This window comes from Ascaphus truei, chromosome 2, assembly GCF_040206685.1.
Source record: "Ascaphus truei isolate aAscTru1 chromosome 2, aAscTru1.hap1, whole genome shotgun sequence".
Taxonomy (NCBI): Eukaryota; Metazoa; Chordata; class Amphibia; order Anura; family Ascaphidae; genus Ascaphus; species Ascaphus truei.
The window spans coordinates 322086720-322104279 of record NC_134484.1 but is presented as its reverse complement, the minus strand read 5'-3'; the positions used below and the strand labels follow the sequence as shown (position 1 = coordinate 322104279).

At 40.4% G+C, this 17560-nt stretch overlaps 1 protein-coding gene across 1 annotated transcript; it reads right to left on the bottom strand.

Moving 5' to 3' along the window:
* Window positions 1–495: 495 nt before the first annotated feature.
* On the bottom strand, window positions 496–16233 carry LOC142488689 (uncharacterized). Its single transcript, XM_075589091.1, has 6 exons — window positions 16154–16233; window positions 10272–10427; window positions 7670–9604; window positions 6981–7103; window positions 2769–2879; window positions 496–913 (listed from the first exon to the last, which is right to left on the bottom strand). The coding sequence occupies exons 2-6, from the start codon at window positions 10417–10419 to the stop codon at window positions 876–878; spliced, it is 2355 nt and encodes a 784-aa protein (XP_075445206.1). The 5' UTR covers window positions 10420–10427; window positions 16154–16233; the 3' UTR covers window positions 496–875.
* Window positions 16234–17560: the final 1327 nt, after the last annotated feature.

Below are 17560 nucleotides of genomic sequence, written 5' to 3'. Positions count from 1 at the left end.
ATCTTTAAAAAAAACAAAACAAAACAAAAAAAAAACGCAGAACATACATATATTAAAAAAAAAAAAAAATATTCATAATTATTATATTATATATCTTGCAGTAAGAGCCCCTTGTTAATATTCCCATTATGGTAAAGCTGATATTTTTAAATACACATTAGAAGTTTAACTTTTTTTTATTATTTAATGGAGTCAAAAAAAAGTCTCCCACTTCCAAAATTTCTCAGATTCCCTGGCAATTAACCACAGAAACATTGATCTTTAGGAAATGGGAAACATTGTGAAATTGACCTCTGAGTCTCAAAACTCTGTGCATAGAAGAGAATCTTGCTCTAGCATTCCTGGAAAAATCAGGAGGGGAAGGGCACAAACCAGACATTACCTAGTGTACATCTTTGAGGTGGAGAACCCAGGCTTCGCGCAACGCAGTTTATTTCTAGAGCCAAATGTAGAAAATACACAAAACTTTATTGCTGCAGTTCAATGAGCCTTTATTTGATGCAAATACATTGTGAAGTGGGTGCTATTTACAATATCAACGTGCTTTGATTTGACGTGCCATTTCAATGGCTCATTTTTTGTTTTTCATTGTGCCGTTAAAGCGTCAACTATTTATTTTTTCAATTAGATATATATTTAACAATTTTTCATTGGTGCAGAGAACACATTAAACCTCATCCTCCCTTCCAGTGCACAACAAAGTGCACAACAAACTACAGGGTAACACAATTTAGTGGGTAGATAGGACTCAATTTTGAGTGTAAAAAAAAAAAGGTTGTGTGCAAAAAAAAAATAAATAAAAATAAATTCACCACTGTTAAACTCTGTTTAAGAAATAAATATACATTATTTTTTTTGAAACATAAGCAGTCGCTTTATTTTTTTCTGGTGCCACCTCTCCTTATGCCACGGCCTATAAAAATAAAGTAAAATATATAGTTATTATACATTACTGAATTTCCAACCAAATCTGCATGCTTTTCAATGGCATTCAGTGCAGCAGCTTCCAATTTCTGGGATGTTCAACGCTTTTCAAATAAAAATGGGAATCTAATATATTCTACAGCACAGAAGCATCTTCAGAGAATTTTAAAGAAAGGTCCCTACAGACACAGGATGCTCTGAAATTAGACATTTAAAGCATTACCACATTGTTTCATAACAATTTGCATTTGGAGAACGAGGACAGTTGTAGGACCGTCTTCTGCAACCCCGTAACAAAATGGGTTTAGTAAAGATTGGTGCAATGTATATGATGGGATATTTTAAGTACTGTAATCAATGTGGTGATTCAGGGGTTAATCTGGTTACGGTTTACTTAAAACTACAAGAAATTGTGTGCGACAGGTCAAGACCCTTCCTGTTTGTGTTGATCTAGAAAGGGGACTTAATCTGGCAACAGGAGGTCACATGACCCCGCGTCATTTGAAGCCGCGTTGCCATGGCGACATCACCAGAAGCGTGTGAATCAAGGTAAGTGAGGGTTACATGGGCCCCGCAGCTCCCCCGACATTAATTTAAATGCCATCAGGAAGCGCGGAGGGCCTCTGAACCCTGCGCGCCCAGTTCCCCACTTTGCGCACGCTGTGGACAATACCCAGATGCTGGGCTGTTAGCCTCAACATTCTTGAAATATCCCCTGTGCATCACAGAGGTGATGAACAGGTCACCACTTAGTTGAGGACTACGGTATATCAAATATAGGATAGCCTGAGATGACACCTATTCTGAACAACAGAATTCAAAGGTGTGTTTAGGGTTAGACACGTACATGTGCATCTTTCTACACCAGTGACCTCTGAGAAAAACCTATGACACATGGTAACGTACTGTATAGGGATTTATGTTTTATCCTTTTATTTTAAAAACCTGGTCTGACAAAACACCCACCACCCACCCACCACCCTTTGGGCTCTGAGTGAACTGTTTGCACACTTTGTAGAGTGTAAAAGTATGTTTTCGGACACATTTGCTACGTGTGTTAAGTGCATAGTTTCTCTTTAATAAACAGGGGCATTAGAGACTGCAAATTCCATATTTGCCATTTCTTGGGTGGCGAGTGAGTAGATAGGATTGTAATCGAGTAAGGGGCAATTAACTCATTAAAAAAAGTACCTTGCACAGGAGAAAAGGAGAGTTATCTAGTTTAGCCATGTGTATTAACCCTGGTTGCATATATACTGCAAGTCATGTGCTCCTTTGTGTGCCGTTTGTGACCGATGGTACATTGGGACGGATTGAGGGGTGAGATTGTTCATTTGAGGGAACTTTACAGAAGGTGAAAAGTGGATCACCTAGGTATCTGTGTATTAACCCTCATCCCATAAGCAAGTCACGTGGTGTGCCATATTTGACACGTGGGTATAAAAAGCTTCACGAAGAAATCCTTCCAAATAGAACTGCGAGCTTGGCGAGTCTGAGGGTTGGCCAACTCCAGCCCTCAACAGGGCAGGTTAAGCATATCCTTGCTCAATCAACTGCTGAAGCAGGGATATGCTTAGAACCGACCTGTTGGTGACCCTTGAGGTCTGGAGTTGATCACTCTGGACGGGAACACACAATGTTCTTTTCATTCAGAGTTACAGGTACAGCTGCACTTGGCTCAGTACTAAAAATGGCAGTTTCTTGTGGGAACAGTTTGTAAGGGGCAATATATTTAGCAGGAGGACAGCCAATGTCCTGTTTGCTCAATAGAAAAGCTCATGTATGACTTGTGCACAGTTATAAAGCCAGCTTGTGTCCAATTACAAGCAACAATTGCTCCATACCTCTGTACAAGTAGGATCTAGGAATCTCCCATGTTTCTACTTCTTCTGGATCAATTCTAGTTTGTTTTCTTTTAGAAGGCTTAAACGGTCCTTTCTTTTTTGGAGGCTTGTCTGCAATAGAGCAACATTAAACAAAGTGATTACGTTTGCACAATTTTGACATCCTGTTCACCGTTATATAAGCTACCTGAAATATTGTCCCTTCCCTGACTTATAAAAACCATCACAAAAAACAAAACTTGCAACGGTTTAATAGAGGTCTTCAAATCTCTGGGGAATGGAGCACATATCCTGCAGGGATAGGTTTTGCATCCTAATGTTATGTAAATCTTTGCCATAGGTGACATCAAACCATTGCAATACAGTACATCACATTTGTTATATATTACACCAACTACACGTTCAGTGCACAAGTACTAGCTAGCCAGAGAGGTCATTCTGCTGATCTGCTCAATTCTCTCATACTACGGTATCTTCTGCAACTTTACCTATAATGCGGTCTTTACCTCAGGGGCATCGATGCAACAGGCGCTCATTTGTGGGAAAGGTACCAGGGGTGTTTGGCATCGCTTTCCCAGTATTTGGGACCTGCTGGGCATTTACTAAAATTATTGCGTTACCTGAAATTAATCAATGCTGCTTTAAATGCTACTACAGATGTGGTAGATAAAATGACTGAATTTTTAAAAAAATCTAAAATCAGAAAAGTAGCTCTGCAAAATAGAATATCTTTAGATTTTGTACCGACCTCAAAAAGGTGACGTATGTGCCCTGATCGGGCAAGAATGCTGCACCTTCATAGAAACAATAGTGGGGGTTATACTCATCAGTAAAATAAAGGGAGGAACAGGCCAAGTTATGGAATCAAGAAACAGGCTGGTTTGGATGGCTGGGGGCACTAAAGTTCTGCAAGGCTTAATAAGAGCCTTTGTATTGATTATTTTTCATATTTTATTAGCCCTGTCTAAATGTACTTGTGCCCGGCTATCGCATACAGTACGGGCCTAGCCGATTAAGGCCCTACACCCCCCCCCCCCCACCACCTATGATTATGTTGATTATAGTAACGTTATGATCTAGGGATGCGTCGAAGGGTGGATTGCAGTGTAAGAGGTCAAAGATAGTGACACTTCCCTATAATGCAAAGGGTTAACTAGTTTCTCATTTGGTGTACTTCTGTACTAGGCTCGAGGTGAAAGATGGTGACATCTGGTTATTCTGTGTATTGCTGTACCAGGCTCTGTTTTTACTTGCAATGTAAGCTAGTAGGGACACAATGCTGAAACATATTAGTGCTTAGTGCTAAGGGGGGCTGGATACAGAAGAGGATGGGTGGGGGGCTTGTAATACGTGTATTTTTAACTGCAACATTGGTTTAGGATCATAACTAACCATCAGGCCTGGGGAACTTCTCCGCGCACTCCAGCTAATAGTTTGTGCAAGTGTATAAATCACCAATAAAAGCTATGTATATTAACACTATTCAATTTTGTCTGCGGTTCCGACTCATAATATTCACTGACTGGAATCTGAACTGAAGTGTTAGTTTCATACTAGCAATACAAATCTATTATATTGCATAGAAAGAACTTGCTACTTATTAATAGTTAAACTTTCCAAAATTACCTTAGATTAACATACAACTGTAAACAAAAACCAAACACCTAATGGGCGCACTGGTGACATTTCCCCCCCTTCCAATAACTAAAAAAAAGAAAAATCCCATTCCCAGTGGGCCCATAATCAGGTGCTATTCTGATTTAGTTACACGAGGGAAGGGACGGGGAGGGGAAGGAAAGGACGCTCTTGGTATCTTGATATTCTAATTGGTGGTGCTAGGGACATAAATAAGGTATAGAACGTAACACGCCTAAACGAGAGGAAGAAGCCCCTTTAGACTGGTACTTGCCAAATGGTGCAAAGAAAAAAAATATTTAATTAAAAACGTAACCTTTAATTTGTTCAAATGATTCATATTGTGAGGTAGACAAAAGTGCACAACACGTGGCTAAAATAAAATTTCAAAAAAGGCAGATCAATTCGAGTGCTCAATCCAGTCCACAGTGTGCAGTGGCTGGTATAGTAATAGTATTGTAAGATAAGATAAGACCCTATTTTACTGTGGTAGGTGTTAGAAAAATTACTGCTGATAAGCCTCCATGTGTAAATGAAGGTTAGGTTCGTTTGCCAAGTTGTATAGTTATTGACTAGAGTATAGGATGAATGAACTTGGACTGATCTGTTTAAGTAGCCTGCAGAACTCCAGACATTTGGAGAGCCATGACGGACCTCAGTTGGTCTAGTACTAGTAGAGTTCCCAGTGACTGGTGTTTAAACCATACTTTTAGCTATACCATAGATCAATAGGTACACCCATTATAAACAGCTGTAGTGACCCAAGTATAGCCGAAGTGGTTAATACTAATAATGATTTCAGGCATGGGTGCCTCAGAACACCTTACCACAGGGGTGGATGAGCAAAAATTGAGGATCTGAGTAAAAATATAAAGTAGACAGCGATTGAAATTATATACTCATGCTAATCAATTGCTTAAGCTGCTGTAGGGGCCATACCAAGGGAAAATAATGACCTATTATACAGTTATGTTAGATGGCTGCTGGTCAAAGGAACCCTTACAAATCCATATATAGGCATATGTATACCATTCTGTTGCTGACAATTGTGGTTTTGTTAACGGATAGCCATGTCTTTATGGGTTTAATAGTGGTGTATTAATGAACACCTTTAAGGATAAACATCCGTATTTAGAGGAAATGGAAGTCTGAGTTGCAGTAGTGGTAAACGGAGGTTATAAGGCAGTGTTTGTCTGTAGTTAAGACTGCTGTAAGCCCGAGTTTCCTTGTACTGCAGTCGTTTCCAACTTTTTTTGGTTAAGGAACCCTATGTGAAATTTTGAGGAACCCCAACCCTCTCCAACAATGCATCCGACATCAGATACATTGTAAAATTCTTCTGTATTTAGTACAATTTTAAAATGACAAGGAACCCTTTAGGGATGCCCAGGGAACCCAAGGGTTCCTAGGAACCCTGGTTGAAAAACACTGTTGTAGTGAGTCAGTGTATAGCACACCGACACTATTGTAGTGACAGCAGTAATAGGGCATATAAATATGCAACACTGTAATTCTACTTGAATATATTAACAAACACCCGTGCTTGAGTAAAATTGCAATTTCAATTGCAGTATCAATGGTCTGAGGTTACAAGGCAGTGTTTGGCTATAGTTAACACTGTTATAAGCCGAAGTTTCCTCGTAATGAGTCAGTGTGAATCAGAGACACAATATTGCAATAACAGCAATAGTAGGACACGAGTTTACAATGCAATGTGATTCAGCTTGGGTGTATTCATGAACACTGTTGTACTTGAAATAAAGCCGATACACAGAGCATATGGTGCAATAAAGTAGCAAAAACGCCAATGGAAAGCAGCAATAAGGCGGCATAAGAGCTATACAGGCATACCCTGCATTAAAGTACGCAATAGGACCGGAGCATGTATATAAAGCGTAAACGTACTTAAAGTGAAGCACTACCTTTTTTCCACTTATTGATGCATGTACTGTACTGCAGTCGTCATATACGTGCAGAACTGATGTAAATAACGCATGTGTAACAGGCTCTATAGTCTCCCCGCTTGCGCATAGCTTTGGTACAGGTCAGGAGCCGGTATTGCTGTTCAGGATGTGCTGACAGGCGCATGCGTGAGCTGTCATTTTCCTATTGGGCGATATGTCCTTACTCGCAAGTGTACTTAAAGTGAGTGTCCTTAAAGCAGAGTATGCCTGTATAATACAATGTTATTCAGCTTGCATATATTCATGAACACCTCTAATTTAAATAAAGCTGATACAGAGCGAATGGCGCATTAAAGTATCAAGAAGCCAACACATTATGTCCCTACTGGCGCACTGGTGAAATTTCTCACCTCCCACCCCCCTTCAAATAACCAAAATAGAAAAATCCCATTCCCAGTGGGCCCATAATCAGGTGCTATTCTGCGTTAGAGTTACCATCATGTAAGCTCCAAGGAACATTCAAGCCCAGCCAACATTATATCCAGCTTCAAATCTCAGAATCTGCTCTTCATCTGATCTGTGCACAATCAAAACAAGGTTCCTTAGAACTTCCAAAAAAAGGTGAATTCCCAAATAAACATTGCTTTTTGAAAATAAATACATGCATATATACCCGGCTCCTTGATTTTGGTTGGATCTTGCATATAATACGGAGGCTCGGCGAATTTGGGTTTAGCACCTCTTCCAACCCAGTACTCTTCAACAGTTGCCCCAGAGGTCTTCTTTTTGGGTTTTCCTAGATGGAGGAAAAAGAAATAAATATCATGTGCAATAGATGAGAATAAATAAATATCATGCATGAAACTACATTAGCCTGGTCAAGCACAACAGATTGTTTTCAGGAAAGTCCTAGTCTATCTACAAGAAAAATGTCACCCCACAAGATTGACCAGGTCCCTCCAACTACTTGTTGACAGTCTGATCTGACACATCAGCCTATACGCAACTCAGACAAACATCAAATGTCATATCATTTAGCCAAGATCTCTTCTAAAAACATTTTTCTATCCACGGTACATATAGGCAGTTTTTGGCGACACCACTGAACATTCACACAAGCGTAGTGTACACAAGACTTCACTCAACTTGCTTGCTTGATTGTACTGCACTTTACCAAGGTAGGATGCAGCAGGCAGTTGCAGTTTTAATAAAGACATAGAAACATTCTTAGTGTCATTTTGGTTTGAAGTGGATTCAGACATTTCCAATCCGTGAGTTTGGCAACAATAAGCGGTGTAAGGGGCTAGGGTTGATGGTTCCCAATAAGACCACATGTAGAAGCGTCCTCATAAATCAACTTACCACCCAGTGACTTCGGCAGAGATTTATTCTGTTCAGGCATCCCTTTAAAGACTCTCTCTAGCTTTGCCGTCTGCTTCTTTTCATAGCTGGCATAGTCATCAATATCATATTCCTTCGCCTGTGGTTGGTGCACCTGCACCAAAGTGTCATTGGGACCCTTTTTCTTCACTTTCAATTTTTCTCTTACAGGCCAACCAATAATCTGAGCCGGGACCGTGCCTTTGGGGGGCTTCCAGAGTATTCTTTTCTGTGCTATTTGCTTAAAAAAGCTACCTTTGCTAATGTTCATCTGCCCATGTGGAGCGTTATCCTGAAAATAATATTCTTCACCGTCATCGTCTACTTCTTCCTCATAGCCATGCAAGTCGCCTCGCTCCATTACCCAGTACTCCTCTGAATCTTCTGGTTCAGATAAAGACTGACTTTTCCTTGGTTTCTTCTTTAATGAATACAGCTTTCGCCTGCTCAGGCCTCTGAGGGGAACGCCAACCTTTCTACCTCTGCTTGAAACATCTTTAACTTTCACTCCAATAGAATCAGAATTCTTGTCATACTGGCAGCTTGCATGCTGCATAGGTTTGTCATCTTCTTTCAAAGAACCGCCGCTCTTAATTTTCTCTCTCGCCGAGTCTTCTGCCCCTTTTCGGAAGGAGTACACACTCTTCCTAAGCATATAATCGGGCACAAAGTAAGACATCGGTGTGTTATCCATGGACGACCCTTCATCTCTAGAAGAAGAAAGTTCATCGGACGTAATACTTAGTATGCTTGGTCGTTTTTGTTTCCTTTGAGACATATAAACATCGTAGTCGTAGTTGGTCTCTACATTGTCAAAGCAAGCCAGCCAGGTTGGGGAAGGCACAAATTGCTGAACCGAATCGTCTGTCCACATATTACTTTTATTAGTCAACTTCAGTTCTTCGTTACCAGCAGATCGACTCATACTTTTCCTTTCTGAATGGAGATCTTGGACAACTGTGAATTCTGCACTGGATTTAACAGCTTCAACGTTTTCATCATCAGAATCTTCTGGACTACCAGCTTGCTGGATATCGTAGACAGGATTGGCTATCTCAACACGTTTCAACACCCTAGCTTCAGTGTCTACCTCCGGCATGGCCCTTAATTTTGGACTTGGCTTTCCCGGTTTGCTGGTATCAAGTTTGGACTCCCTGCTTTGCACTGGTGGGGTTAGGGTTTCTGTTCTTTGCAGAGCATCAAGACTCTGTTTTGGAGGGAGTGAAGTTTTACATGGGTCTTCCTTTGAAAAGGCAACACTTGGTACCGTAGGCTCTTCTCCTGTGCGGGGGCCATACAATACACCCTCACAAAACAGATCACGCTGCACTACATTGTCTGGTATTTCCTTAACTGCAACATCATATATTGGTATGGTTTCCTTATAAGACTTCCACATCTGTATGGCAGCAGGGGAACCACTTCCATACTCTATTCTTACCTCCTCTTTCTCATAAGCATAGCTTCCCGGAGGCATGCTGCGATATTGTGACGCGTTGCAAGCATTGTTGTGAAAGTCTCTCTCCTGCACCACTGCCGCAGGGGACATGGACATATCATTATGGTCCAAGTTACTTTCATGCTCTGTGCTGCCAACGCCAGAAGACTGGCACTTTGTGCTTCCTCCGTCACAGCCTTTACTGTCCGTACCCTGGTGTTTCTTAGGGATGTATTCCTGCTGCTGCTGCTGCTGCTGCCGTGGATCAGTCTGGGTTTCTTTGGTTTCGGTTCTCTTTCCAGGACTGCTATAGTGCCTAAATCGTGTAGCATGGTAAAACATGGGGGAGGGTGGATGGGGATTAAAATGAGGTCTTCTGTTCATTCTTGTGTTCATTTGAGGCTGTGGAACATAAAATCCAGGGTACTCATGGAGTGCGACAGAATAGAATGGATAATAGGGATTTCCACTTCTGTAGCCTGTTAAAATAAAAAGAGCAAAGGGCAATTATTCCTCTACGATCACAATTAATTCTCTATTGAAAAGAAAGCAAAGATAGCACAGAGTTTTCTGCACTTTTGACATTGGATCAAATCAAAGGGAATTCAGCTGAACTACAAAAACAGAGCATTACTTCTACTCCTTTCCTGCGCTTCACAGCAAGTGACAGAGCAATTACAGTTCTGTGCAATTGTACGCAACACAATTAGTCAGCGAAAAGCAATGAAAAACATTCATTACAACCTTAGTCAAGCTAAAGTGTTAAGCACATTCATTTGGGCACCATACTTTAAATATTAAGCAGGGTAAAATTGCTAAACTAGACAGGATTAGTTTATTTTTTATGAAATGGTAAAAACATCAAGGCTCCAGATTAGAATAAATGAAAAATCAGATAAGACAGAATTTGGAGAGACACACACTTTATGCTGCCGGGGTATATCTCCCATCACAATAGTAGAAACTGTACTGGTTGACCATACAAGACGGAGCTGCCACATTAACATTTGCTACCACCCCCACAGCCCAAGCCACAATTATTGTGGCACCTTAAAACATTCTAATTGTCATAGGACAAACCTAATGCTATATTTGTACTCCCAATAAATAAGCCATTTGTTGCTACAGCCTTACTAATGATCTTACCTTGCCCAGGGAGGCAGTATGGGTTGTACACCTGGCCAAGGTACCATGGATTTTGGAAAGGTAGTTGTGCTGATGGCTGTGCATAAAAAAAGGGTCTTTGCTGGTTTGCAGAATACTGTCCATTTTCTGGAGGTTGGGCAGTGTTCATTTTTAAGCCTAAAGGAAAAAAAAATAATGAAGAGTTGGGTATTAAACAGTGAATAAAGCATTAATGTAAACGGTACACACAAGACGTACAAGGACTCTCAATACTCAATCTTAGCAACTTGTTTCCCTGTAGCCAATTATATTTATTAAACCAACAATATATAATACTGCAGCAAATTAAAACCTGGAGCATTTAGCTTTTTTTAATATTGATTTTTATTGAAAGGCACGGCATCAGTTGTCAGATATCACAAGTCATTCACAGCAGAGATACTGTACAATATCACATAATTTTAATTCACATGGTCCCACATCACATGTAATATTATTCCGTTACTTTGCTCCTTTTGGAAGTAAACTCATCATATAGATAAATCGTGTTTATCTTGACCAAATGCCATAAAATCACTGGCATGTCTCAATTGTGGACTATGCAAGAAATAATGGTTATGTTGTGGCACTCCAAAAAAGGACACAGGTATGTATTATAACAATAATAATAAATAATAAAACAAAGGACCAACGTTTCAGCTGACAGAGGAAGGAAGGAAGGACACACACACTTTGTCTTCCCTTGCTAGGGATGACTGCTTTCTCTGTTTATTTCTATAGGAAGGCACCATACAATTTCACTTTGATGGGAGTGCCAGTTGCCCCTCTATTTTGAGATATATATATAGATATATAGATATTCCCACCCCCGCCCCCCTCAGGAAAATCAGACTAGCACCCTTCAGTGGTAAATTTCAGACTATCCCAGGATTGTTTCCCCTTAAGTCTCATCAAAAACCGATCTGCATATGTAAAACATGTTAATTACAAGTTGTTTGGTATCCTTTGGCAGTGTATCAAGTGAATCCACTCAATCAACAAAAATAACCAGGTTGTCTCCATTTTTATTTGACCATTTCCATCCCGTCCTTCTCCAGGTTTTGCTGGGCCATTGGAAATCATGAACAGTGGACCCCAGACACAGGGTTTTGCAGCAATACAATTGACGTATGAAGGGGGAGGAGTGTGAAGCTGGAGAGAGAAGCTTTCCCTGGGCCCCACGGAAGTCAGAAACAAGTTTAAAAATAAATAAATAAAAAGTCCTGGGGTGCATCGCATGATCGGCCTTAGGCTTTTCAGGGCCAAGGTGGCACTCCTCCCCCGTAAAAAAAAAAAAAAAGTTAAGGGGGAGTGATACATGTGGTAATTAAATTGTTGTGTACAGTGCTATATTGTTACAAATGCTACCCCTTCCCCCCTCCCCAATCCCCCCTTTATGTGTTATATGTTTTGTTTACTCTTATTTTGTATGTACAAAAATGCTCAATAAAAAAAAAAGTTAAGGGGACTTACCTTGACGATCAGCTCTCCACCGGCAGCATCATGATGTCAAAGCGGCTTTTGACATCACTTTGCCATGGCAACATGTCATGAGACGTCGGTGACTATGGCAACATGACCCTACAGGAGACGGCCCGCTCCGACAAAGGGAAGCAAAGGAGAACATACACCTCTGCCGGTCCGGAGGCCCTTTGCTCCCGCCTCCCGTTGGGGCCGGGATCAAAATTGCGATCCGAGCGGTGAGCCCCAGACTCCCTCCTCCAGCTCCCTCCCTCTGGTCAGGTGAATGTTGGAGGGAGAGGAGGGAGCACGGGGCCCAAGATGGCCACCTTGCTAAAAAAGGGAGACTTTTATGGTCTCCATAGGTGTACAGCGTCCCTGAAAACCTGGCAAAAAGGTAGACTCAGCCAAATAAATTTGGGGGGCGCACGAGACTGACTGCAGGGGGCACGGGGTTTACAGAGGCACCGCGCGCTTCCAGAAGGCACTTAAAGTAAGTGCTGGGGAAGCGGCGAAGGCCTCTGTAAACCTCACTAACCTTGGCTTAGACTGCTTCTTAGAGCGTCACCATGGCAACTTGACGTCATGATGCCGGAGCCGAGGTAACAGGGGGGGGGGGGGTGCGGAGAGAGGGGAACTGCCGGCATGGGGTGCAGGGAAAAAAAAAAAAAGTTTGCGCTCCCCTGCCCTAGACTTGCCTTGTTGCCGAATGGTAGAGCCGCATCAAAAGCTTGCAATGGTCAGGACTGGTTAATTTAAAAAAATTATAAAAAAAAAAAAAAGTTTTTTGGCAAGTTATATTGTTATTACTTTTAACTTTTCCTCCTTTTCTTGCTCATATTTGTGTGCATTCATTAAATCTTACTACTACCCTTGGGTATCTGGGGAAGCATTGATATTGTCATTGCACATAAATCTGTTTGGGAGATGGAGTTTAGATTTAATATTGTTTTTGCTCAACTATCCCAAGAATACTACCAATACTACCAATACTACCAATACTACCAATACTACCAATACTACCAATACTACCAATACTACCAATACTACCAATACTACCAATACTACCAATACTACCAATACTACCAATACTTCACTTTTGACCCCATGAAGGTTTCATTACAGCTTCAATGAAAAAAGTACACTTCATCCAGGGAAACTAGATATTTATTTGCCCCTTACCCAAAATTATATTTGAAGTCTTTTATAAGAGACATTAAAATAAATAAATAAATAAAGTCTCAAAAGATGCTCAGAAGAATCAGCATCAACTCGCATGAACTATTAAGACAGTGTGTTATCCTACCAACTTCTATGAAGATCTGATAGGCCATTTAAATAAATCTAATTAACTTAAAAATTAAACATTAAGGGCCTCATGCAGAGAGCAGCGCTAACAGGGAAAGCGGCATGTTTTGGCGAATTCTGCCTTGAGAAAGGCAGATAATGGCAAGTTTTAAAAAAAGCGCCATTTTTTTTTCTTGAATCTCGCCGCGCGGCTGGAGAGAACAGAAATCTCTCCAGTGTTTAAAACGGCCGTATGCAGAGAGCCGCGAACGCCATCTAGTGGCTGTTCGCGCCAAAAAAATGGCGCGATTTTCAACATTTTTCCTCTCCACCAAGCAGCTGGCGCTCCGCGGCCGGTGGAGGGGAAAAAAAATAAATCGATTTCTTTCCCACTAGTTTCAACAGCGCTAATAGCGCTGGTTGAAACTCTCCATATACAGAAAGGATTGTAAATGCAGTTTTATGCCCTTTCTGCATATGGAGAAAAAAACTCTCCAAAAAAACTAAATTTTATTCCCCTCTCCAATTCTAAATAGCGCTGCTCTCTGCATGAGGCCCTAAGTCAGCTACTATGTTAGCTTTGCATAAAAACACACGCATAATCAGTTTGAGTGACAGCCTATTAGACCCACTTGAGAGATATTGGAGAGAGCATAAGAGTGCAGCTCTCCGCTGCAAAAATGGAGGTCAGATAGAGCGCACTAATCTCAAATAATTATTAGCCAGTAACTTGTCATCTTTAAGTATACAATCTCCAAATTACACCTATTTTTTGACCCCTGGAAGATTAAAACAATACCTTCAGCGGTCAACGGGGCTATTTAATTTGTGGCCGTTTTAGCGTTCCCACCCACACGCTGCGGCAGGTTTCTTCGTACATAAGTAGTGCGATCTCAAAGTTACGTTCCAACTAATGCAATAATTACCTTTAATCGTTGCTGGGATTGCATGGGGCTAATCTAATGAACTGGGGAATATTGAACCACTTCCGCCATCTCAGGTGGCAGCTGGAACAGGTTATAGGTGTGAACTTCATACACTAAACAAGTTATGGTAGGTTAAAAAGTGACAGACGCTCCACGATACAGAAAGTCAGAACACCACTTGAGCACATGCGTCTTGCCCATTTTAACATAGACCCCTATAATCACATAAATGTAGTGTGTTTTTTTATTGCCTCAGCAGGGTCAAACTGTAGACACACCCCTAAACACACCTCTTTCACAATGTCAATACCTTGATGATGCTCGGAGTACTTCTGGACGCACTGCACAAAAACGCAGGTCAGTGCAAGCAGCTTCACAAGGAATGCCAGGATTTTGCCTTTTGACCTCTTCTACATTTCCCCCAAAGTGTCACGGAACTAAAGCACCGTAGCTGCAGTTTGTGCTCAGTTTACCACAACTTTTCTTCCCCTACAGTTACACTTCCATTTTAGAAAGGCGCCCCCCCCCCCTGTTTATTTAGTCTTTCTAAAGCAGTCTAAAGAGCTTTGCACCAATGTTTAAATGTCAATTTTGCTTTTAAAAAAAGACTATGGGCCTCATGCAGAGAGCAGCGCTATATGAAATCTCGCTATTTTTTGGAGAAAATCGCACAAAAAACAGCAGAAAATGGCGAGGTACGAAAAACGCGCCATTTTTTTTTCTATTTATAAATCTCGCCGCGCGCCTGGCGAGATCCTACATCTCGCCAGCTTTAAAAATATCCAAATTCAGAAAGACGCGAACGCCATCTAGCGGCTGTTATTGGCGAGATTTTCTACATTTTTCTCCACCAACTAAAGTTGGCAAGAAGCAGGAGCTCGCTGGCCATAGGGAAAAAAAAAAAAAAGCCCGATTTTTTTTTTCCCTTTCAGCAGCGCGCATCTCTCCCTATTCAACTTGCCACACGCATTCATGCCAGAAATTGCGATTTTCGCCAATTTCTGCATATGGAGAAAAAAACTCTCCATTAAATCTACTTTTTCTTACACTCTCCAATTATTTCTACCGCTGCTCTCTGCATGAGGCCCTATGTCTTCTCTTCCCACTTCCCCCTATATTTACAATTAAATGTCAGTTATCACGTTATTTAAGCTTACACTTAAAGCAGCATGAGATCTTATGGGGGTTTCTTTTTTGTTTAAATAAAAGCATCTATGTAGTATTAGATAATAATGGCTTTTTTTTTTGGTTTTATTCAACTTAATTTCTAAAATCATCCATTGATTTTTTTTAAGGCATGTTTTAGCCCACTTCCCAAGCAGTGCAAGATCTTTGCAACGCTTTCCTGTTCGGGTTAATTTGTTGCAAATGTTCCCAGCAGTTTGAGCTGCAAACTGTAATAGATTAAAAAAAAAACAACAACAAAAAAAAAAACACACCACACAAATAGATAATGTTACCTTAGTAATATAAGGATAGATTGTAGCCAAGGAGTTACACTGACTTAGCAGCCATTATTTTGGGCACACAAGCAGGATTTTGATATGATTTAGAACAGGAACAGGAACACCAAACTATTGCCAGTTTAGTTAAGAATGTAGAATTATAGTCACATGCTTTACATATACAAATAAAAGGTTGTAGTATTGCTGCTTTAAAAGCCTACAATGTAACATATTTGAAAGCATTACGGTGTAAACTGATGCAGTACTTTATACACAAAATCCATCACTCACCCAAAGCCCATTTCATCGCAAATTCACATATTTGCAAAGGGCTTTTAATAGTGGGGAGAAGCTGCTACTGCTGCAGATTACCAGACAGTGGTTTTGAAACTCCCAACCTGTACAGGCATTATTAGTTCTGCTCACCAGCAACACCTATAGGGATTATGGGGTTTGTGACTGTGTAGATACGATGTTCAATTGGCCCCAGATCAGGGACAAGCTCAGAACATCCTGATATCCAATCAAAAAAGTTTACAAAATACATCATATTTTAAACCCATTATAAAGATAATTCTATAACAATTAACTGTATAGCCTTGCTGCTCAAAGCCTTAATTCAACATAAACAAACCAACAATGAAATGCAGCATCTACATGAAGGCTCCAACATTAAAACAGATGTACAAGCTGTTAAATTAGAGCTACCCTACAAAACCCCACCCAAGCAAAAGCCATAATATACCTGATTAGAGTCTCTGGTGAAAACCAACAGATACACAGAGGCGTCACGCACACAGGCTGTATTCAAGAGCACAACTAACTTTCCACCGCTTCACCAGCACCTGCTACACATTTATAAATTGTCTGGTAAGAGGAATCCTTCATGAAGACCAATTAGTGGATGAACAGGGGATGGGGGAGGCACAGAGATAAAAGGGAGACAGGAGCAGTGGATAGAGGGAAACCAGCCAGGCTGGATGGACAGATGATCACAATAAATAGTTGGATGGATTGCAGAAAACTGGATTTTGTGACTAGCAGAGAGATTACATCAAAAGATGGACAGATTGGTGGGCTGGATCAATGGTGACTGTTATATGGACAGATTGTTTGGTAATAGTTAAAAGTATGTATGTATGAAAATATATACATGGATAGAATATACAGATTATTAGATTGATGGCTACCCTAATATAAACTATGTTTTTGGCTGAATATTTATCTACAGTATATCTAATGTATCTTTTATTATTATTATTGGTGCAAATGGGTAACAGTATACATGGACAATAGACAATATTATACACTGGTGCAAGGAATATAATGATACTGTGATAAAAAAAATGCATTGCAAATGTGGAGGTGTGGAAATGCATATCTATTGAAAAATAAAATAAAACATGCATTGCAAATATCTAGAGGGATTTAAATATCTATTGTACGGATCAGATATATAAAATGTCAAAATAATCCCCTTTGTATTGAATGATAACTACATCCATACAGTATTTGTAACAGTTTATGCAAACTGGACACCAAAAGCATTCTGCTGGAGACAAGCATGCATGGGACTTTGGGATCCAATGCTGGGTGCAGGACATTTCTGGATGAATAATCACAAAGCAACCTAAATACTATGTTACTGTTATATTTAAATACAATTATTTTAACTAATGCAGTGGAAGAGAAAGTAATGTGTCTAACATCACACGAGAGTGTTGGTGTCTGAGACAGAAATAGAACCAGGCCTCTTATTTTCATGGGGAAGTGTAATACATGGGATCCACAATACACCACGGTTTTATTACCATGGCAACCAGTCGCAAATCATAAAACTCATAAAAAGGACTGTGGGGAAAAAACAGGGGTTTGAAATAACCGACACAGCAAATCATGCCACAGAGGTAGCTCACGGAGGTGAATGGGTTAAAACAGAAGCATGGGAATTCCCAATTAACCCTCTGCATTAATTGTCAGACATTTTTTTTTTTTTTTTTATCTTTGGCTTTTTGTCCTATACATTTCCCCTATAAAAGTTTTCATTAAACATATTAATTTGGAACTGCATTGCAATTTGCTGGGAAGCTGTCAACGCACTAACTACTGATTTTAGTGCTTTACTGAGACATTTTGCAGCCAAAGGTTCCTG